Source organism: Leptodactylus fuscus, chromosome 4, assembly GCF_031893055.1.
Source record: "Leptodactylus fuscus isolate aLepFus1 chromosome 4, aLepFus1.hap2, whole genome shotgun sequence".
Classification (NCBI taxonomy): domain Eukaryota; kingdom Metazoa; phylum Chordata; class Amphibia; order Anura; family Leptodactylidae; genus Leptodactylus; species Leptodactylus fuscus.
Genome location: NC_134268.1, coordinates 28676736 through 28701795, shown reverse-complemented (window position 1 = coordinate 28701795; position 25060 = coordinate 28676736). Strand labels below are relative to the sequence as shown.

The following is a 25060-nucleotide window of genomic DNA, read 5'->3' as shown; positions in this document are numbered from 1 at the left end:
GCCCTAGAAGATGAGGCCCATTTCCTGCTACACTGCACCAAATACTCAGCTGTGAGGGCCGTCTACTCCCAAAGACTCTCTGCCCACATCGCAGACTTCATATCTGCAGACGAGAAGAGGAAACTCTACATCCTACTGGGAGAGGAGGAGACCATTGTGGAGTGTGCTGCCCAATACGTGTCCAGCTGTCACCAACTAAGAGGAAGATGAGACTCCATGGACTGTTATACCTCAAATCACCCCCCCCCCCATACAGCTGTCACCAACTAAGAGGAAGATGAGACTCCACGGACTGTTATACCCCAAACCACCCACCCCACCCCCCATACTCTTCCCCCCTGACTCCAGCTCCCCCTCCCCCCACTTTACTAGCTTTGGCAATGCCAAATATCTATTTGGACGTGCCAATAAAGCCTGTTTGATTTGATTTGATTTGAAATTTCTGGGGCACAGCATGGTACATATCATAGGGTCGGTGCTTGGTGTACCAGCTCAGTCCCATTTTCGGTCAAGATGATAAATATGACAGTAGCTGCTGTAGCCACTAGCTGATCATAGGGGGTTCCAGGTGTAGACCTCACTGATCACATATTCATGACCTATACTGAGGATGACAAATGAACCCAAGTGCCATTACTCCTTTGAAAAGTTATTTTTTGGGGATGCCAGGCCTCGAACCAATGCCGCGCAGCAATGTTCGCATATCGCAAGACGAGCCGCTCACTCTCCGTACAAACTGTAGCGGCAAGTGTTGTGGATAGATTTCAATGGGACATCACTATAGTACCACACTTGCTGCTATAGCTTGTATGATAAGGAATGTAAACAATACCCCAAATCATGCAGTTTCGGTTCCGCTGATTGCATGGGGGTCCCAGGCATCAGACTCCCGCAGATCTATATGGATGGTCTTTGCTAAGGATGTTAGAAACGCGATAACCCCTTTAAATTCACTGTATGTATGTATGGGCATATTAACATGGCCGTTTTTTTGACAGCCCATTCTGTCAAACATTAGGTCATATCCTATTTTTCGCCATTTTTTTGGATCTTCCAAAGCACTCAAATATATGATAGATATGGGAAACCAGGCTGTTTTGTACCATGATCATGCTAATATCCAGGATAAAATGGGTCCATATCCCAAAGCTAGGACATTAATGTAAATTTTTATTGATACATTTCATAATATATTTTAATTTAACCCTGGCCAAGTTTCCACCGCCATTCAGTGGACGACACGTCAACGTTCCATGTGTTTTCTGTATACAGGGGGCAGACATCCATGTTGCACACACAATAGTATGTAGTAAGCACAGAACTACAAGGCCGACAGCTTTTCAACCAAGTCTTGTTTGCACCGATAACCCCCCAAAGATTCTTTACATCAGTTTCTTAGTAACCAACCGAAAAAAAATCCGATCCCAGTTCAAAGGGTGGACATTTATAAATTCACCTCCAGGATTCTGACGTGACATGATTTCTTAAGCCATTGGGGCCTGAGCATGAGAAAAAAAATTGTTCCTTCATAGACGCCTGGAGATTTGGGTCCCTATTAGAGATGAGCGAACAGTGTTCTATCGAACACATGTTCGATCGGATATCAGGGTGTTCGCCATGTTCGAATCGAATCGAACACCACGTGGTAAAGTGCGCCAAAATTCGATTCCCCTCCCACCTTCCCTGGCGCCTTTTTTGCACCAATAACAGCGCAGGGGAGGTGGGACAGGAACTACGACACTGGGGGCATTGAAAAAAATTGGAAAAAGTCATTGGCTGCCGAAATCAGGTGACCTCCATTTTAGACGAATAGTGGATTTCAAATCCGGGTCATATGAGAATGTGAACTTTGTGACTATGAGACAGGGATAGCTGTACAGGCAGGGATAGCTAGGGATAACCTTTATTTAGGGGGGAATGTTATTAAAAATAACTTTTTGGGGCTCTATCGGGTGTGTAATTGTGATTTTTGTGAGATAAACTTTTTCCCATAGGGATGCATTGGCCAGCGCTGATTGGCCGAATTCCGTACTCTGGCCAATCAGTGCTGGCCAATGCATTCTATTAGCTTGATGAAGCAGAGTGTGCACAAGGGTTCAAGCGCACCCTCGGCTCTGATGTAGCAGAGCCGAGGCTGCACAAGGGTTCAAGCGCACCCTCGGCTCTGATGTAGGAGAGCCGAGGGTGCACTTGAACCCTTGTGCACCCTCAGCTCTGCTACATCAGAGCCGAGGGTGCGCTTGAACCCTTGTGCACACTCTGCTTCATCAAGCTAATAGAATGCATTGGCCAGCGCTGATTGGCCAATGTATTCTATTAGCCTGATGAAGTAGAGCTGAATGTGTGTGCTAAGCACACACATTCAGCTCTACTTCATCGGGCTAATAGAATGCATTGGCCAGCGCTGATTGGCCAGAGTACGGAACTCGACCAATCAGCGCTGGCTCTGCTGGAGGAGGCGGAGTCTAAGATCGCTCCACACCAGTCTCCATTCAGGTCCGACCTTAGACTCCGCCTCCTCCGGCAGAGCCAGCGCTGATTGGCCGAATTCCGTACTCTGGCCAATCAGCACTGGCTAATGCATTGTATTGGCTTGATGAAGCAGTGCTGAATGTGTGTGCTTAGCACACACATTCAGCTCTACTTCATCGGGCTAATAGAATGCATTGGCCAATCAGCGCTGGCCAATGCATTCTATTAGCGTGAACTGAGTTTGCACAGGGGTTCTAGTGCACCCTCGGCTCTGCTACATCAGATTGCTACATCTGATGTAGCAGTGCCGAGTGTGCATCAGATGTGTAGTTGAGCAAAACTGACTCAGCACTGCTAAGTCTGCATTCGCATAGGAATGCATTGGCCAGCCTTCGGCCAATCAGCGCTGGCTCTGCCGGAGGAGGCGGAGTCTAAGGTCGGACCTGAATGGAGACTGGTGTGGAGCTATCTTAGACTCCGCCTCCTCCAGCAGAGCCAGCGCTGATTGGTCGAGTTCCGTACTCTGGCCAATCAGCACTGGCCAATGCATTTCTATGGGGAAAAGTTAGCTTGCGAAAATCGCAAACTGACAGGGATTTCCATGAAATAAAGTGACTTTTATGCCCCCAGACATGCTTCCCCTGCTGTCCCAGTGTCATTCCAGGGTGTTGGTATCATTTCCTGGGGTGTCATAGTGGACTTGGTGACCCTCCAGACACGAATTTGGGTTTCCCCCTTAACGAGTTTATGTTCCCCATAGACTATAATGGGGTTCGAAACCCATTCGAACACTCGAACAGTGAGCGGCTGTTCGAATCGAATTTCGAACCTCGAACATTTTAGTGTTCGCTCATCTCTAGTCCCTATAGTAACCTTTTCACTGGGGAAAGTCATTATGTATGAGAATAGGTTGGAGAATAAATTGTCTTTAAAGTCGACATTATTAGAGGGGAGATGTAAACCCTTCACGATGGAGATGGCTTATTGGTTTTCAAGTGACTGTTACTTGATACCTCGAAGAATGAGATAAGACAGGGCGTGTTAAATAAAGAGTAGGGGGGCCTGACTGCTCCGTCCTCTAAGCTGCAATTGATGTAGTCATGTCTGACACGATGGAGAGGTTTGTAGAGTTTTCAGACAAGAGACCACAGGTCAGGGAATCACAAGGAACATGGGCCAACGTTTAACCTAAAATGCAAATGACTCTACGAGACAAGTAAGAACGTAGGGAAGAATTATATGGGCAGCAGTATATGGGGTCAAGGGGAAACTTTGGACTGCAGCACTCTGTTGGCATACTTTATTACTCTCCAGTCTTTAGTACCCCCAGAGGATGCCCATCTACCATAAAGATGTTATATATCTGTAGTGCCTGGGTGGTCCTCACCTCCCAACTGGAATCAACAATGTTGCATTAGGGCTTATTCTGTGTGATGTCCATATTAAATCACGGACTGCATGCATACCTATTGATTTAATGGGGACCAAGCAGGCATTTGTTCTTTTTCCATGGGTCAATGTCCAGTGGAGAAAGAGACATGGTCTATTTTGGTCTGTTTTTGTAGACCAATAGAGCTCCATTAAAGTCTCTGGGTGGACACAGAAGTGTTGAGGGATGCAGTTGGGGATTCCTATGTGTAGATGTAGGGCCCCAACCCGTGGCAATCGTATAAGGATGAACGTCACACTTGAGAAGTGCCAGTGATAATTCTTTTATTGTTCACGCTTGTGATAGTAGTAGAGCTAAACGTTTTTCGGTCTTGGTAGAGACCTTCTTCAGACTCTTAGCACGTAGTGCTTGTTACACGACTTCTGTGTTGCTGTATTGTAATGGATCAAATGGATATCAGCGTCAGCTCCGATGGTTCTCAGTCAGGGTCCACAAAAATAAACTTTGGAGTGGGTTCTGCCTGTATAGAAGCCGGGCGCTTGAAGAAAATAGCATGCACGCCAGGAGAAGAAGCGTATGGCCAAGAGGTCAGATCCATGTTCCCCTTGTGAATGCAGGGGAGGGGTCAGATCCAGGGTCCTATTGCCTATTTTTTCATTATTCATTGAAAGGATAAACCATATTATTATGATCTATGGCCAAGGGGTCAGATCGATATTCTCCTTGTGAACTTTTCACTATCTTCTAAAAAGTATAAACCGTATTATTATGTTCCGCAGGGGAGGGGTCAGATCCAGGATCCTATTGTCTATTTTTTCATTATTCATTAAAAGGTTAACCCATATTCTGTAGGGTTATAGGTTGGACTTGATGGACTGATGTCTTCATCCAATCTTATCTATTATGTAACTATGTAACTATATTATTATGATCCATGGCCAAGAGGTCAGATCGATGTTCCCCTTGTGAACTTTTCACTATCTACTGAAAAGGATAAACTGTATTATTATGTTCTGCAGGGGAGGGGTCAGATCCAGGATCCTATTGTCTATTTTTTCATTATTCATTAAAAGGTTAACCCATATTCTGTAGGGTTATAGGTTGGACTTGATGGACTGATGTCTTCATCCAACCTTATCTATTATATAACTATGTAGCTATTTTATTATGATCCATGGCCAAGGGTCAGATCGATGTTCCCCTTGTGAACTTTTCACTATCTACTGAAAAGGATAAACTGTATTATTATGTTCCGCAGGGGAGGGGTCAGATCCAGGGTCCTTTTCTTTTACAGCTCTGTCTTTGCTACAACAAGATACTAAGTTTTATTGATCTTCTTGTCTCTTTACGTTCTGAGTTCCATTTGCTTTATACCATGAGTTATGTCATGTAGATTTAATGAATTTCTATACCGCATGCCTCATTCCTCCCGAGGTTTCCCATTTTATTGGAGTAATTATATGAGCACTTTGGGCAGTTTTGCAGATTGATATATAACGCGGTCGCACCATCACGTTTCTTACCTGTAATTCTGTTTTTCATTTCCTATGTGGAATCTGTCATACTGTGAATGTGCATGATTGCCTTCCCAGTCCATTAAGTCAATCCTTAGTGAGTACTGCCTTTGGCTGGTTATTGCAAATATAAACTCGTTCCCCAGCCAGAATTCACCAGATGGGCTGCCAAACCCCTAGAGAGAAAGAAGCAGAAAACACACATTTATCTTCCGAGCACAAAAATGTTTTAATGATTTTTACAAGGTCATTATGAGTTATTATACATGTGCAATCCTTATTGAATTGGCAGGTCAGGCTTAGACAGTATAACCGTTGGTCTACACAATGTGCATGTTGTGCTCCAGAGCTGTTGCTCTTCCTACTGTAACTCAGTATGTTCATAGTGAATTATCTTGCTCACATCATTGGATTATACTTGGAGCGAACTCCTCCCGGAATCTGACTCCGATTGTTTTCAATGGGAGGCAGAGATTGCCGCAGGACGCGGAAAAAAGAGGCATCCTGCTCGATTTATCTGGGCCTAATCAGTAGCGGGATGCCGATGCGCTGCATGGACATCCCATTGTGTCTAGACCGCAGCGAGAAGGCCGGTGGCAGATAATGAATTCATTTTCATTTTCCGCCATGTTAACATAGCCTTATACTCTGGGGTCTCTTCATACCACATATGAAGTATAATAGGTAGAGGCCCAGGGGAGCTGTAAAAATTAAAAAAAAATCATACTCACCTTCTATTATCTCTTTTGTGCCTCTGGCGGCCTAAAAATACAGCAGCCATTACCATTTGCTTGGTTTTGTAAAAAAATGAACAATTTGGAATATTCACCCATCTCTAAATTCAATCTAGGAGGGGATTTTTGGTAAAAAGTAGAGATGAGCGAACAGTAAAATGTTCGAGGTTCGATATTCGTTTCGAGTAGCCCCTCAATATTCGACTACTCGAATTGAATATCGAACCCTATTATAGTCTATGGAGGGAAAATGCTCGTTTCAGGGGTAGGCAACATTCGATCAAATTATACTTACCAAGTCCAAGTGAGGGTCGGGCTGGATCCTCCGAGAAGTCTTCTCCTTGCAGCTTCCCCGCGGCATCTTCCGGCTCTGAATTCACTCTGCCAGGCATCGGGCCTGGGCAGAGCCGACTGCGCATGCCCGCACTACAAGTGGACATGTGCAGTCGGCTCTGCCCAGGCCCGATGACTGGCAGAGTGAATTCAGAGCCGGAAGACGCCGCGGGGAAGCTGCACGGAGAAGACTTCTAAAGGTAGGAGAAGAACCAGCGTTGATTGGTCGACTGTATAGCATTCAGCCAATCAATGCTGGTTCTGCATCAAACTTTTACATTCGAATAGCGAGTGGTACTCGATCGAGTACGAGTATTTAGAATACCGTAGTATTCGATCGAATACCTACTCGATCGAGTACTACTCGCTCATCTCTAGTGATAAGCTATTGGCGGGTTGTAGTAATGACCTACCGCATTAAGCAATCATCTTCAGACCTCTCATGGGCCTCCCTTTATTATAGTCTGTGGTCTGAAGAGACCCTAGTATAATGGTGATTGATGGGTGATGAGCCCCAAAACTTCTAAAAAATTTGGGTCAAATTTGGTTCGATCTGAACCAGTTTGCCTACCGTTAGTCACTGTCCTATACACTTGCACTGTAACCTTCCTCTGACTCTATTGTAGTAAATGTATATCCATGGAACGTTACGACATTATGAATTTTTCTATTAGTAGACAAAATACGAAAGCTAGCACCTGTACAAGGCGACCTACTGTATGTACCGAGAAACTGACGTAACGTCCAGGACTGGGAGTGATGACATATCCCCGTGTTACTTTATGAATACAAGTCCTTATCAGCTTTATAGCCGCAGCCTGACATTTTAGTTACCTGTAATGGGAGCTATGTGCAAGCTATTAAAGTCATTACCCCACATACAAAACATGGATTCATCTTCCAGTCGATTGTATCAGTTACATTGTAGCCCAAATTTACCGAAATTAGGATAAAGTTGTTTGAAATCTTTCTGATCTAAGGATTTATTGTTACAATGACTCATGAGCTGGAACAGATTATATTCAGCACTTTCTAGTACACTCGGTTTCTGGGGATGACGTGTAAGGACTCATGTGAGGACTGTTACTGATCCTGTTTTCCTTGTACTCTAGGGTTAGAAATGCACATTATTATTATTATTATTATTATTGTTTATTTATATAGCACCATTAATTCCATGGTGCTGTACATTATTATATTAATTCCATGGTGCTTTACATTATTATATTAACTCCATGGTGCTTTTCATTTGGGGGTTACATACAATACACAAAATATACAGGTAGATATAAAACGAACAGTGACCGACTGGCACAGTGGGGTAGAGGGCCCTGCCCGCGAGGGCTTACAGTCTATGAGGGAAGGGGGGTAGAGACTGAAGGAGAGGGGGAGACTGTACAGATGGCAGTGCGGTGATAGTGTTATTGGAGGTTGTAGGCCTTCCTGAATAGATGAGCCTTCAGAGCCTTCTTGAAGCCTGTGATTGTGGGGCTCAGTCTTATGTATCTTGGTAAGGAGTTCCAGAGTATGTGGGATGCACGGGAGAACATGCAAAACACATGCAAAATCAGCAGCAAAAAAACCCAGAACCCCCATCCGGTATGAGTCAATGGGACGATGTTATTCTATTGATCGGTTTTATAGTCTATGGGGTCCGTGTGCTTTCACTGCACACCACTTGCCGATGCGTTTGGTAGTCCGTTTGGGGGGTCCCCATGTGGACTCCCTGAACGAATTACCGAACGCAGATGTGAACCAGGCCTATCTCTAGTATCTCTAGATCCCAGACAATTGCTGCGAGTCCAAGAGAGGATCATATTGGGAGGAATTTATTAAACCATGCACACGGCCGCCATCAGGAATTTTGGGGCCCCATACAGCCTAAGTGTCTGCCCCCCCCCCCGCCGCCATTTTAAAACTACTTTAATTTGCGACATATCCATTCTGTATTACATTTCCCTTTATTTAGCTGCATTACAAGGCTTAATCAGATTCTATTTGCAGGTATAATCTGCTCCGTGTGACAGCGCCTATAGAGAGCCAACACCATTTATAAGAGCCCTCTTAATAAATCCTCAGGGCTTTTTCACATTGCGTTTTTGGCCTCCCTTGCCGGGATACATTGGTAACCAGTCAGAATCAGCTGTCAACTTATCCCTGCACGAAGAACTGGCCATTAAAAAAAGGGGGGGGGGGCCTGCAGTTCTCCGTGCAGGGATAAGTGGGGAGCTGATTGTGACTGGTTACCAACGTATCCCGGCAAGGGAGGCCAAAAACGCAATGTGAACACTCCTTTATATTGAAAGTCCCACCCCCAAACAGGCTGCTATGCTAGTAACATAGCAGCCTACATCATTATTAATACAAAGCACACAGACCTTTGGAGCTATTGTGTGCTTTGTAGTTCTCCAGCTAAAAACTTATATATTATATATTATTGCCCCAGACGTTCCCACTCCACAGTGCCGCACACCTGATGTCCCAACAATCCCCCCCCCCTCCCTCCACCTTCTAACATCTTTCCACTGCCCCCTGTACCCATACCTCCCAACTTTTGAAGAACCAAAAGAGGGACAAAATGTGCGGCGCGCTTTGCGCGCCGCAGCAAATTTAGCCCCACCCACTGTTATGTTGACTCCACCCATTCTCATTAATTTTTCATGTGCCCGCACACAGTATAATCCTCCTACAGTCACCCGTACATTATATGTCCCCCCTCTATCTCTCCCCCAGCTTCATATACACCCTTCATCTGCCCCCAGTTTCATGTCTCCCACCCAATCTCTGCCCCCAGATTCATGTCCGCCCATCCATTTCTGCCCCCAGTTTCATGTCCCCTCCATCTCTGTCCTGTTTCATGTCCCCCATCTCTACCCCCAGATTCATGCCCTCCATCTCTGCCCCCAGATTCATGTCCCCTCCATCTCTGCTCCCATATTCATGTCCCTCCATCTCTGCCCCCATTGTCATGCCGTCCTCTCCATCTCTGCCCCCATATTCATGTCCCCTCCATCTCTGCCCCCATATTCATGTCCCTCCATCTCTGCCCCCATTGTCATGCCGTCCTCTCCATCTCTGCCCCCATATTCATGTCCCCTCCATCTCTGCCCCCATATTCATGTCCCTCCATCTCTGCCCCCATTGTCATGCCGTCCTCTCCATCTCTGCCCCCATATTCATGTCCCTCCATCTCTGCCCCCATATTCATGTCCCTCCATCTCTGCCCCCATTGTCATGCCGTCCTCTCCATCTCTTCCCCCATATTCATGTCCCTCCATCTCTGCCCCCATTGTCATGCCGTCCTCTCCATCTCTGCCCCCATATTCATGTCCCCTCCATCTCTGCCCCCATATTCATGTCCCTCCATCTCTGCCCCCATTGTCATGCCGTCCTCTCTCTGCCCCCAGTTTCACGTTCCACATTACACTGACTGACTTACCTTCTCCTTCGTTCCCTCGCAGCTCTCTGCGCGCCTGTCTCTCACTGGCGCACAGTTATAGACGCGATGTGACGTCATCACATCGCGTCTACAAGCCAGTAGCGGAGGCGGCGAAGCGAGGAGCTGACACAGGTCAGCTCCTCGCTTCAGCCGCATATGTGACAGCGAGAGAGGCGCACAGCGGCGAAGCAAGGAGCTGACCTGTGTCAGCTCCTCGCTTCGCCGCCGGCTACTGGCTTGTAGACGCGATGGCTGAAGCGAGGAGCTGACCTGTGTCAGCTCCTTGCTTTGCTGCTACCGCCGGCTACTGGCTTTTAGACGCGATGTGATCACATCGCGTCTACAAGCCAGTAGCAGCGGCGGCAGCGAAGCGAGGAGCTGACACAGGTCAGCTCCTCGCTTCAGCCATCGCGTCTACAAGCCAGTAGCAGCGGCGGCAGCGAAGCGAGGAGCTGACACAGGTCAGCTCCTCGCTTCAGCCGCATATGTGTCAGCGAGAGAGGCACGCAGCGGTGAAGCGAGGAGCTGACACAGCTCCTTGCTTCAGCCGCGTATGTCTTCAACTCAGATCTGCGTCCTCTGGATGCAGATCTGAGTTGAAATAGGACATACACAATGACTGCTATGGGCGCCAGGGGGCCGGCACACGGTGGCGGGCCAAAACCGGGCCCCCCCCCATTTTTCAATTTGGCCGGGCCCCTGACGCCAGTACCAGTAGTACTGCCCTATCGGCGGCCCTGACCATGCACATTGTTCTAACTACACCCGCCTTGCCGAGCCCGAAACGAGCCCAACAAATTGACTATAGTCTACTCCAGAAAATTGAGCTGATACCAGAAATCTATGCTATTCGCTAACTGTCATAGATTTTAATGCTGGAACCTCCTAATGATTGGGCTCATCTTGTCCCAGCAGAGAAAATTAATTAAAGGGGATGTCCAGGAATTGACAACCCCCTTGGGGCAGCCAGATGGATGGCTAAGGGCTCGTTCACACGGAGTAAACGCGCCACGCATTGTGGAACGTTTACGGCGCGTGTACGCCGCATCTTTTTACGGTGCGCGGTACGCGGCGTTAACGCAGTGTAACCACGCACCGTAAAAAGACGCGGCGTACTCGCGCCATAAATGCGCCACAATGCGTGGCGTGTTTACTCCGTGTGAACGAGCCCTAAAACTAACAAGCATATTCACCTGTTCCTGGGACATTGTTGTCCTGAGTCTATTGTGACAACTGAGACCAATCGCTGGAGAAAGACCAGTAGTCCCAGTAGTCACATGAGACTCAGGACTTTGGGCACTGTGACATGGGCATTCGTTGGGAACGGGGTCAGCCCCAGACAGTGGAGAGCTGGGGACAGGTGAGTATGTTATTTTTTCTATTAAAGGGAAGCTGCCTGGGTGATTTGGGACACTAAACCACTCACAGTTCATTATGGACCAAGGGTCTAGAGTCCCAAATATTTTTTTATTATAAAAATAAAAAACATTATACTTACCCAACTGCTGTACTCTTAGCCTAGTTCTTCAGTGAGGCCAGAAAGTACACCTTGGGTCTTCGGTTCAGTGCGCATGTGCTGGACCTGGGATACTTGCGCAGTGAAGTCGGGGTGTACATCCTTGATTTCACTGAAGAACTGAGCAGGGGCAAGGAGTACCAGAGATTGGACTCATATCTACGTAAATATAAAGGTTTGAGTGGGGGGGGAGGGTTAATGGTATTGCTATACATTTATATGGGACACCCAACTCCCGATCAATAAGGACCTCAGGGTGGCTTAGTGTCCCAAAATGACCCTACAAGTTCCCGTTAAACCCCTCACGGCCACCCCATGGGTTGACCCAAATCCGGAACAACCCCTTTAAGACTGGTGTATTAAATGCTAGTCTTAATATATTCCGCCCACTGTAAATAACTACTTTTTGGGGTACTTTTCTAATAAAAAGCGAGAAATAAATATGTGACTCCTGTATTATCTGTATAATATGTACATATAAATAAAAATATAGATGGAACGTCTTAAATACTAAATGCTCCGTAACTTTTACATGTCTATATGGCATTCATTATATCTGCCGGCGTCTGCTTTTTCTCCTTCAGTCAGGCTTCCACCTCGAGCATGAAAGGGCCGTCTTATATATCCTGGCAGGATACCAACTATAATGACAATGTCTAAAAATACTATAACACAGCGCAATTTATCAAATAATGTAAAACAGACGTATAGCATGTACAATTATTGCCTCTAATGGTGCCGGGTAGAGGTCAGAACTGGCTCCAATGTAAACTCCAAGCAAATCAGAGCAAGACATCAAATGAAGTCATCCCAACGCCAGAGAACTCCAAGACCTCAATGACAAAGTTGGCCGACATTACGAAAGAACTAATGGCTGGAGATGACCTAACCCAAGGACTGGCAACCTCTGGCCATTACAGAGCAAAATTTCCCAAGAAGAATTGGCTGCAAATATCAATAAAGAGATTGCTAAGATCTGTTGTCAATTGAGCTGCCTAATGTTCAGGATTTGGCGGCCCACCCGCTGCTCATCCCAAACCCAAAGGAGCCATCAGTCAACGTTCTCATAAAATGATATTAAAGTACCGTCAAGTCTTCTATGTAGTTTTGGAAACCCTGAGACTGTGTTATCAATGGAGACGTAGCAAAGCTGAGTTTGTCATTCTGAGGTTAGTTTTAGCTTCAGGTATTGAATATACTGTTATTAAGGATTTATTCACACTTGTTAGTCCTTCAGTTTTCACTGTTATCACTAAGGGTAAGATCACACGCGGCTTTTTGGATCAGAACCTGAGGCGGAAGCCCGATACAAAAACCAGGTAGCAGTGACTGAAAGCCCATGCACTGCACCAGCATCTAGCCACGCACTCCGCTCCAGATTAGGCCCAATGAATGGGCCTAGTCCAGAGGAAGATGTGTCTTCAGGCCGAATCGCGAGGCGACTTGGCCTGAAGAATGAGCACCTTGCCTCTTTTTTCCAGGAGCTGGAAGAAATGGCTCCCGGAAAAAAGACCTGAGCGGCTCCCATTTCAATGGGAGCCGTCTTTTTGGTCAGGGTTTTGAGGCATATATGGCCTCAAAATCCTAACCCTAAGAATCACAATAGAGTTTGATGACTCCTGTTCTGTAGAGATCACTTTTCAGTAGTCCATTTATTGCCATCAGATTCGGTATTACAGTGCAAAATAACACCTTAGTAGATAACAAAGGATCTGCCCTTTACCAATAGGTGATGGTCACCTCGTCATCTCCTTCGCCTTTCTGCTCCATGTAGGCACTTCTCCCGTAGATGCCAAGGGGGTAATTTATCACTTATTTTGTACCAGATTGTTGTAGAAAACAAGTTGTTGTGCTAAAAATTGTAACGTTTTGGGAAAAGCAGGAGTGTCATAAATGCAGCTTAGTCGATGGTGGTGGGGGGTTCATAGCCTAGAAGGTTTTATGCCAGAACCTGGAGTAGCTGGCACAGATTTGAGATCTGGTGCACAGACTACAGGAGATGTGCCTAATGTAATAAGAAGCTTGTGAATCTCAACACGGGCACAGAGGAGATCATTTATGACTACCATAAAAAACACCAGTCTTGACAGATCTCCACCATTGAGTCCATGAGGCCACAATAAATTATATCTCTGAATGCCGTTGACATCAACTCAGGTAGGAAGGCTGCCCTCGTATTCATTTCCAAGAAATCCCAGAATTCTTAGTCAGCCATGCATGGTCTTCTAAGTCTCTGTGCACCTTTGAAATGGCCTCAGAGAGGTGACATCCCCTTGCAGAGATTGTCCAAGATAACCGTCTTTTTGCAAAGAGTATGGGCAAGGTGGAAAAAAAAAACAACTTATACTCACCAGTCTCCAGTGCTTCTGGTGTCTCCCACCTTGGTCCAGTCCCACTGCTCCGGGGTCTTGTTTTGGTTATTGTCCCCACTAGGGTTGAGCAATCGGGAAAGATCGGATCCCGATCAGTGATAGAGCAAATTTCACGATCGGGATCGGCTGGAAAATTATTGGAAATAGGATTTTGAAATCTCAAGATCGGCTCAACCCCACTATATATATAATATACAATTAGGGTTGAGCGATCGGGATCGGGAAAGATCGGATGCCAATCGGCGATTGAGAAAACTTATCAATCGGGATCGGCTGGAAAATGATCAGAAATTGGATTTTAAAATCGATCCTCAACCCTAGTCCCCACTGCACATGACCACTGAGGTCAATTAATAGCCTTAGTAAAGGAACCGGGACGTTGCTGGCATATGTCACCCTTAGGCCACCGACTGGCTTTAGTGGTCACGTGCGTTGGGGACTTTTGCCAAAACAAGACCCCGGAGCAGCAGGACCGGACCATGGTGGGAGACAATGTTGCACCGTGGACAGATAACTATGGCTTGTTTTTTTAAATTTTTTCTTCCATGGCCTTCTTGCAAAAAACGGTTATCCCTGACAACCCCTTTAAAGGAAACATAGCACCCCTTTTGATCAACAGAATATGAGCAAAATTTCGCAGCACACCAAAGAAATAGTTAAATGACAAATTAAGCTGTAACAAATCCATGTACAGCCTGTAAAGCAGATCTATGCGATGTAAGACTATATTTTATTGGTTGGAGAACTTCCTGTAAGCAGTGGAATAATAACATGCATAGTAAGACTTGGTCATCTACTGTGCCAAAACATAGCAATATCTATCTCACTATGGGCCAAAAAGACTGAAATATAAAAAACCGAGGCTTCCTGAGTGGCTGCTGGAGTAGACCTTTGGCAGGGAATCTTTCCATGTTTTCCTAGATCTTTCTTGCCGTTCACAACCTGTTGTAAATTTTTTCTAGTGACTATTATATAATATACCAAACAGGTAAAATTAGGATTTCTGCTCTGGATAGCAATGAATACATTTTTCCAAGGCTCGTGTCCATATCCTGATTCTGACCATGCATTTAGATCAGAGGTTTTTTTGGACCAGTATATATTTTTTTGTATTTTTGTCACCTCCCCTGGGTCTCCGCCTATTATACTCTGGGGAGAGGATAATAATTCCACTTGTTCGACCCAAAACGAATCAGGAACCCGAGGCACCCAAACCTAAAACTAAACAAATTTTGGGATGTTCGCCCATCCTTAATGCCTTTGGGAACTCTTGGCATCAGGGCACAGGAGTTGCAACTAAATCTGCACCCCCTTATAAGTAATACCCCTGATGTCATGTTCATTGGTTACCCAGCCTGTTTGCAGCAAAGACCCATTCAAGAGAGTGGACTGAGCTGTGATACCAAACATAGCCACTATACAAATATATGGTGCTGGGTAAGTAGTGAAGAGGCTTCGGCGCTCCCCCAAACATAAAAGCCCCCTCGTACTGCTGATCAGCCAGGTTATCAATTATGAAGTCTGGAAACCCCCTTTAATATATCCTGGGACTACGATCAGACAGTTTTCTGTTGCTCTTGACAGAAATGGACATCCCCTTTAAATTCCAATTACTCAGTGACTACAACACTACTCAGTGACTTCATGTCTCTGGTTGTGACACTTACCATTTTATATTCCTTCCATCCTCGCTGGAAATCTACCGTCCCATCTTCTCTGTGCTGGATTACTGTCCAGCCCCCTCCGGCAGTTTCCATATTGCAATAAACCTGCAATAAATAATATAAAAATATTATTTATGAGTCTCATGAAAATTCAGGTTATAACATGTAGAGAATGGAGCGTCTATAGACCCTATTTTAGGGAGAGCTGCTGCAGACAGAGGTCTCTCTAGGATGGATGAGGATGTATATTGTATCGGTAGCCTACAACTACAAAACAAATGTATGTACCCAAAAACAGCTGGTCGCCAAGGATTTCTGAAACATGTCCTATGGTGAATTGGTAGTAACTAGAGAAAAAATTGGAACATGAGTACTATAAGGCTAGGTTCACATCTGCCCCGGGCTTTCCATCGTTTGGGTCCAGTGAGGAGAGCCACACTGCTAACCCGTGGACACCAGTAGACCCCATTGAGCATAGGGTCCACCTCCACGCAGGACTTTTCTCTCTGTCAATTTCTACGGTGTAGACTCCAGCACAGATGTGAACTTGGCCTCACCTGTGTACTCGTATAGCCCTTGTATTTAGTTTGCGACTAGGGTTGAGCAATTGGGTTCGGAAAAGATCGGATCCCGATTGGCGATCGAGCAAATTTCACGATCGGGATCGGCTGCAAAATGATCGGAAATTGGATTTTGAATTCTCAAGATCTCAACCCTAAAAGTGACTTTTCCCATAGAGAAACATTGACTAGGGTTGAGCAATAGGGTTCGGAAAAGATCGGATCCCAATAGAGCAAATTTCACGATCGGAACCGGGATCGGCTGGAAAATGATCAGAAATCGGATTTTAAAATCGATCCTGAAATCTCAAGATCGGCTCAACCCTATTCACAACACTATGACCAGGGCACCATATGAAGATCTATTGTTTGGTCTTTGTGGTTCCCTTGTAGGTGAGGTCTTTCCCCTATAGACCGCGTTCCTTCTTCCTTTCTTTCCTGACGAAGTAGTGAAATAGTTGCCCCCATCCATTACATCCTCCAGAAAGCCCGTCCGTCTATAATCTATGCATGGCTTTGGGTTTCTTATATTCATTACACTCAGGTCCTTTTCGGTCTCGGGTCCTTTTTAGTTGTTGTGTCTGTGATTTTCTTAGAGAATTTATTGCACATAAGAGAAAGCAGAATACCATTTATGCAAGAATGAACCTAAATAAGGAGACCGCCAACATGAAGTGGAGAAGCCTAGTTGGTATTCACAAGCTGTGGTGACAAATTCATGGGAAAGCTTCATTACAACACCCCGCTCTCATTTACATCTGTGTATCGCACATTTACACACTTCCTGCCTACAGTATTAATATTAACCATTTTCATTTTGTTCGTTCGTCAAAAGGAAGGGCCATTTTATTTTTGGAACAAAGCTTAGCATAGAAGCTTTTGACAAAGTCATGGGAAAGACGCTTGTTGGTCGAGATCCTTATCCTCTGGTCTGTATGGAATTTTTTAGGTGCATTTTCTATATGTGGTCCTTTATGATAGATTTAGAGTATTTTATGTGCTCTACGTAAAAAGTTGGGATGCCATAATGGATTTCCATGAGTGGTGGGCCAATTATTCTGGAGTATGTTGCTTATATTATTAGAGATAAGCGAGTTGGGTTTGTTATGAATTGTCCAAAACTTTGGGTTTAGGCTGGTCCTAAGATTTTTAGGGTTGGCCACCCGAAGCAGAGGATAATAAGCTGAGGAGGTGTAGAAAGAACCCAGAACACTCCAGGGCTCCACCGTGGTGTGCAGTCTTCTCTTGCACCATCATTTGGCCTCTTCCAGACTTATTAGTTATGACACTGGTGCCAAGCCACCACCGATACCTGGGACTGAGCCTCAAGCATCACGTGGCATGTCTAAACTTCATGACCCTTATATCAAAGCGTCATGACGTTGGTTACTGATTATACCCCTTAGCAATGACCTGGTGCCAGTAACATAACCAAGAAGACTGGAAGGGGCTAGAAGACAGGATCGGACACCGCTGTGGAGCCCTGGTGAGGTGAGTCCCAGCTTCGTAGTGACCTCTGATTTAACGCCTTGCACTTAATTTCACTTAAGTGACCAGAGGCCATATAGAAAGAATATGCAAATCTGACTTCCATGATGTAATTAGGAAGCCAGTGCCTCAAGTATGCACACCACTAAAGGGCGCTAACTGAGAATGTGCAAGTCTGTCTTCCATGATGTAATTAGGAAGACAGAGTCTCAGTCAAGACATCCAATAGAGGGCGCTCCCTTTAACATCATGCCAACCTTCTCAGAGGCCTTTGTTTGCAATGATGTCGGGATTATACCAGATACAGTCTTCTCAGCCAAGGTCAGCCGTTTTGATGTATTTGCATCTCATCAGCTTGGCGTAGAGAGGACTGATCTGGCCATATAGTCGAGATGAGTACTGAGAAGGGACCAACATGGCTGCTTCAACACACAAGACCTTGAGGTATGGGTTATGGAGAAGATTCCAAACTTCAAGATGGAAGAAACTCCATGTTACCTTATTGTCATACATGAGATATTCCCTGTATATTTGGAGAGTTCATTTCCAAAGGACTCTTTGTACCAAATCTAAACAAGACCTTCTAGTGATCTGCGCCGATCTTGAGATGATTAAGAACAAAAATAAATCTGTGATCGTTCTACTGATCCGTGTTTTTGCAGACTGGTGACTGCCTGGTGGACATGTATAGAAGTTACTGTATTTACTGCTCATTCCTGACTTTACAATTCTGGATATAATCCAGGAGGATTTAGGAAGGGTTTGGGTGGCACAAAAATATGAGGAGCACAGCAACACCATGGAGTCATTTCAGCTTTAGAGAGACCTTTGCTTACTTCTTAGCATCTAAGTACTTGTACGGTTTAAGGTTTCCATATGCTGGTGTGATTTATAAGCAGATGTGCTCCTCCTAACCAGCTCCATGCGCTGCCTGCATGTGTTGGTACAGAGTCAAATCTAGCGTGCACATAACACGCTCGCCCATAATCCCGCTGCCCCCTGACACTTTCTCAGATTATCTTAAATAAGCAACAATCAATGTCTAATAAAACAAAGTCTCTGCAGTGGACACATAGTAAAAGCGGCCGACTCTCATTGCAAACAGAGGCGTCTTTGGAAACTGAGCTTGGAAAATCTGTCATTTATACCAGTAACAGCTTATTTGTGGATCTGAGAAGTAGAAAAAGGTGTGAAAATGGCCTGAAGTGGTAATGGGCAGGGAGCCATCTCTAGTAATGCCCAAGACCAAGGGCGGCGTTGGAAGTCGGTCAATTGACAAAGCACAAGTCAGGCTCTAATTTGCTAATAGACTCTGTTATAATCCTCAGCACTGATCTAGGATATTACGAGTGCAGGAGAGTGTTCTGGTTATTCCGGCAAGAAACATGTGCAAGAAGTGGAGTGTATGGATGTATCCTCCTGCTATGGCTGAGACAGTACAGATACTGCAGATGGGGTCACAGGAATTATGTATACAGTGATGTCACACTACAGGCATAATACACACAGTGATGTCACAGTACAGGGATAATACACACAGTGATGTCACAGTACAGGGATAATACACACAGTGATGTCACAGTACAGGGATAATACACACAGTGATGTCACAGTACAGGATAATACACACAGTGATGTCACAGTACAGGCATAATACACACAGTGATGTCACAGTACAGGGAAAATACACACAGTGATGTCACAGTACAGGGATAATACACACAGTGATGTCACAGTACAGGGATAATACACACAGTGATGTCACAGTACAGGATAATACACACAGTGATGTCACAGTACAGGATAATACACACAGTGATGTCACAGTATAGGGATAATACACACAGTGATGTCACAGCACAGAGATAATACACACAGTGATGTCACAGTACAGGGATAATACACACAGTGATGTCACAGTACAGGGATAATACACACAGTGATGTCACAGTACAGGGATAATACACACAGTGATGTCACAGTACAGGATAATACACACAGTGATGTCACAGTACAGGCATAATACACACAGTGATGTCACAGTACAGGGATAATACACACAGTGATGTCACAGTACAGGGATAATACACACAGTGATGTCACAGTACAGGGATAATACACACAGTGATGTCACAGTACAGGATAATACACACAGTGATGTCACAGTACAGGATAATACACACAGTGATGTCACAGTATAGGGATAATACACACAGTGATGTCACAGTACAGGGATAATACACACAGTGATTTCACAGTACAGGGATAATACACACAGTGATGTCACAGTACAAAGATAATACACAGTGATGTCACAGTACAGGATAATACACACAGTGATGTCACAGCACAGGGATAATACACACAGTGATGTCACAGTACAGGGATAATACACACAGTGATGTCACAGTACAGGGATAATACACACAGTGATGTCACAGTACAGGGATAATACACACAGTGATGTCACAGTCCAGGATAATACACACAGTGATGTCACAGTATAGGGATAATACACACAGTGATGTCACAGTACAGGGATAATACACACAGTGATGTCACAGTACAGGGATAATACACACAGTGATGTCACAGTACAGGATAATACACACAGTGATGTCACAGTATAGGGATAATACACACAGTGATGTCACAGTACAGGGATAATACACACAGTGATGTCACAGTACAGGATAATACACACAGTGATGTCACAGTACAGAGATAATACACACAGTGATGTCACAGTACAGGGATAATACACACAGTGATGTCACAGTACAGGATAATACACACAGTGATGTCACAGTACAGGGATAATACACACAGTGATGTCACAGTACAGGGATAATACACACAGTGATGTCACAGTACAGGATAATACACACAGTGATGTCACAGTACAGGATAATACACACAGTGATGTCACAGTACAGGATAATACACACAGTGATGTCACAGTACAGGGATAATACACACAGTGATGTCACAGTACAGGATAATACACACAGTGATGTCACAATACAGGATAATACACACAGTGATGTCACAGTACAGGAATAATACACACAGTGATGTCACAGTACAGGGATAATACACACAGTGATGTCGCAGTACAGGAATAATACACACAGTGATGTCACAGTACAGGGATAATACACACAGTGATGTCACAGTACAGAGATAATACACACAGTGATGTCACAGTACAGGGATAATACACACAGTGATGTCACAGTACAGGATAATACACACAGTGATGTCACAGTACAGGGATACTACACACAATGATGTCACAGTACAGGGATAATACACACAGTGATGTCACAGTACAGGGATAATACACACAGTGATGTCACAGTACAGGGATAATACACACAGTGATGTCACAGTACAGGTATAATACACACAATGATGTCACAGTACAGGGATAATACACACAGTGATGTCACAGTACAGGGATAATACACACAGTGATGTCACAGTACAGGGATAATACACACAGTGATGTCACAGTACAGGGATAATACACACAGTGATGTCACAGTACAGGGATAATACACACAGTGATGCCACAGTACAGGGATAATACACACAATGATGTCACAGTACAGGGATAATACACACAGTGATGTCACAGTACAGGGATAATACACACAGTGATGTCACAGTACAGGGATAATACACACAGTGATGTCACAGTACAGAGATAATACACACAGTGATGTCACAGTACAGGGATAATACACACAGTGATGTCACAATACAGGATAATACACACAGTGATGTCACAGTACAGGATAATACACACAGTGATGTCACAGTACAGGGATAATACACACAGTGATGTCACAGTACAGGATAATACACACAGTGATGTCACAATACAGGATAATACACACAGTGATGTCACAGTACAGGAATAATACACACAGTGATGTCACAGTACAGGGATAATACACACAGTGATGTCGCAGTACAGGGATAATACTCACAGTGATGTCACAGTACAGGGATAATACACACAGTGATGTCACAGTACAGGGATAATACACACAGTGATGCCACAGTACAGGGATAATACACACAGTGATGTCACAGTACAGGGATAATACACACAGTGATGTCACAGTACAGGGATAATACTCACAGTGATGTCACAGTACAGGGATAATACACACAGTGATGTCACAGTACAGGGATACTACACACAATGATGTCACAGTACAGGGATAATACACACAGTGATGTCACAGTACAGGGATAATACACACAGTGATGTCACAGTACAGGGATAATACACACAGTGATGTCACAGTACAGAGATAATACACACAGTGATGTCACAGTACAGGGATAATACACACAGTGATGTCACAATACAGGATAATACACACAGTGATGTCACAGTACAGGATAATACACACAGTGATGTCACAGTACAGGGATAATACACACAGTGATGTCACAGTACAGGATAATACACACAGTGATGTCACAATACAGGATAATACACACAGTGATGTCACAGTACAGGAATAATACACACAGTGATGTCACAGTACAGGGATAATACACACAGTGATGTCGCAGTACAGGAATAATACACACAGTGATGTCACAGTACAGGGATAATACACACAGTGATGTCACAGTACAGAGATAATACACACAGTGATGTCACAGTACAGGGATAATACACACAGTGATGTCACAGTACAGGATAATACACACAGTGATGTCACAGTACAGGGATACTACACACAATGATGTCACAGTACAGGGATAATACACACAGTGATGTCACAGTACAGGGATAATACACACAGTGATGTCACAGTACAGGGATAATACACACAGTGATGTCACAGTACAGGTATAATACACACAATGATGTCACAGTACAGGGATAATACACACAGTGATGTCACAGTACAGGGATAATACACACAGTGATGTCACAGTACAGGGATAATACACACAGTGATGTCACAGTACAGGGATAATACACACAGTGATGTCACAGTACAGGGATAATACACACAGTGATGCCACAGTACAGGGATAATACACACAATGATGTCACAGTACAGGGATAATACACACAGTGATGTCACAGTACAGGGATAATACACACAGTGATGTCACAGTACAGGGATAATACACACAGTGATGTCACAGTACAGGGATAATACACACAGTGATGTCACAGTACAGAGATAATACACACAGTGATGTCACAGTACAGGGATAATTCACACAGTGATGTCACAGTACAGGGATAATACACACACAAAAAGATCACTGCATACTCTGTTACATCACAGCATATGAAGTAAGTGATTATGATGTCACATGTAGTCGTTGTGATGTCCCACTAAAGTAATGGAGGTACATTCAGTTTTCCATATCCCCTTCCATCTTTCATTGCTATCTCTAGTTGCACCCTAGATCTCAGTCAAAATCGGCCCCTTCGTTGTGGGACCCCACAGCATACCTCCCAACCGTCCCGATTTCCGCGGGACAGTCACGATTTGGGTGACATGTCCCGCGGTCCCGGTTGGAGGGAGGTATGTCCCGATTTCAACTCAGATCTGCGTCCAGAGGACGCAGATCTGAGTTGAACACATATGCGGCTGAAGCAAGGAGCTGACACAGGTCAGCTCCTTGCTTCGCCGCTGCCCGCCTCTCTCCCTGACACATGCGGATGAAGCTGCTCGCGTGCTCGCTTCGCCGCTGTGTCTCTCTCTCGCTGACACATGCGGCTGAAGCGAGGAGCTGACCTGTGTCAGCTCCTCGCTTCGCTGCTGCCGCTGGCTCCTGGCTTGTAGACTTGTGGAGAGGCCATGAAACATGGCAGCATCACTGGGCCCCTTGGAGTGCAGGGCCTGGTTTCTAATTCCCAGCTTTGCTTCTTGTTTGGTCCTTATATTGCTGGTCAAGAAAAATCTGGTAGAACTTTAAAAGTTCAAAGCAAAGTCTAGGTTTTTCTAAGCCTTGACCTAGGTGTTCAGTTACATTAGTATTCCCTCAGTGAGATCGGCTTTTATGGTCTCTGTCAGTGAGAATACACAAGAGTGACTCCTGGGGCTCAGTGTGATGGCCATGGTCTACCATCATGTACTACTTGGTAGTTCTGCGCAATAGATAATCCTGAATATAAACTGTGCCCATTCTCCTCATGTAAATAGCTCCCTAAACAGAATATACAATTACAAACATAGTAAAGTACACGGATATAGGGGCAGGACGACTTCTTGTGACCCCTACGTACAGGACAAGGTGCCCTGGATTACTGTGGGATTACTTGTATAGTTCAGGGGATGCCGTTACCTTTTTGGGCTCAGACACATTGTTAATATATATGGTGTAGACACCACTTTTGTTGAACCCGGCATGATACAGGTCCGCACAGTCCCGGAATGGTTTCTCCTCTTCTCTCTTTGGATTCTTTATGGCAACTGCAAGAAAAGAAAAAAATGTATCAATAGAAGTAAAACTATTAGGGAAATGTTCGCTATGTGAAAATGGATCTCCAGTATAACCATAGAGAAATGGTGAAATACTGGGGGAGGCATATTGTACACAGCAGCATATACGTGGTCTATAAGTGACTGCAGTGGTTATATAAGCTGTATACAGTAAGCTATAGATACAGGATCTATCTATCTATCTATCTATCTATCTATCTTATACCCAACTACTATCTATCTATATGTCTATATTTATATCATATCTAATATCTATTTATTAATCTATTTATAGATCTCATCTATTTATCTATCTATCTATCTATCTATCTATCTATCTATCTATATATCAATTATCTACTATCTATCAACGATCTCTATACAGTATCTTATATGTATCTAATTTCTATTTGTCTATCAATCATATCTATCTATCTATCTATCTATCTATCTATCTATCTATCTCCTATCTATCTATCTATCTATCTATCTATCTATCCATCCATCCACCTATCAATTATCTATCATCTATCTATCTATCTATCTCCTATCTATCTATCTATCTATCTATCTATCTATCTATCTATCCATCCATCCACCTATCAATTATCTATCATCTATCTATCTATCTATCTATCTATCTATCTATCTCCTATCTATCTATCTATCTATCTATCTATCTATCAATTATCTATCTATCTATCTATCTATCTATCTATCTATTTATCTATCTATGTCCTATCTATCTATCTATCTATCTATCTATCTATCTATCTATCTATCTATCTCCTATCTATCTATCTATCTATCTATCTATCTCCTATCTATCTATCTATCTATCTATCTATCTATCTATCTATTTATCTATCTATCTATCTCCTATCTATCTATCTATCTATCTATCTATCTATCTATCTATCATCTATCTATCTATCTCCTATCTATCTATCTATCTATCTATCTATCTATCTATCTATCTCCTATCTATCTATCTATCTATCTATCTATCTATCATCTATCTATCTATCTATCTATCTATCTACCTCCTATCTATCTATCTATCTATCTATCTATCTATCTATCTATCGATAATCAGACAGCCTCCTAT

At 44.2% G+C, this 25060-nt stretch overlaps 1 protein-coding gene across 1 annotated transcript in view; it reads right to left on the bottom strand.

Moving 5' to 3' along the window:
• Positions 1 to 25060, bottom strand: part of ANGPT1 (angiopoietin 1) — a 235820-nt gene that overhangs the window by 50966 nt on the left and 159794 nt on the right. Inside the window, exons 5-7 of the mRNA XM_075270268.1 lie at positions 23816 to 23943; positions 15438 to 15539; positions 5386 to 5552 (exon numbers count right to left, since the gene is read on the bottom strand). Coding sequence (XP_075126369.1) covers positions 5386 to 5552; positions 15438 to 15539; positions 23816 to 23943 — 397 coding nt within the window. The remainder of the gene's footprint in view (positions 1 to 5385; positions 5553 to 15437; positions 15540 to 23815; positions 23944 to 25060) is intronic.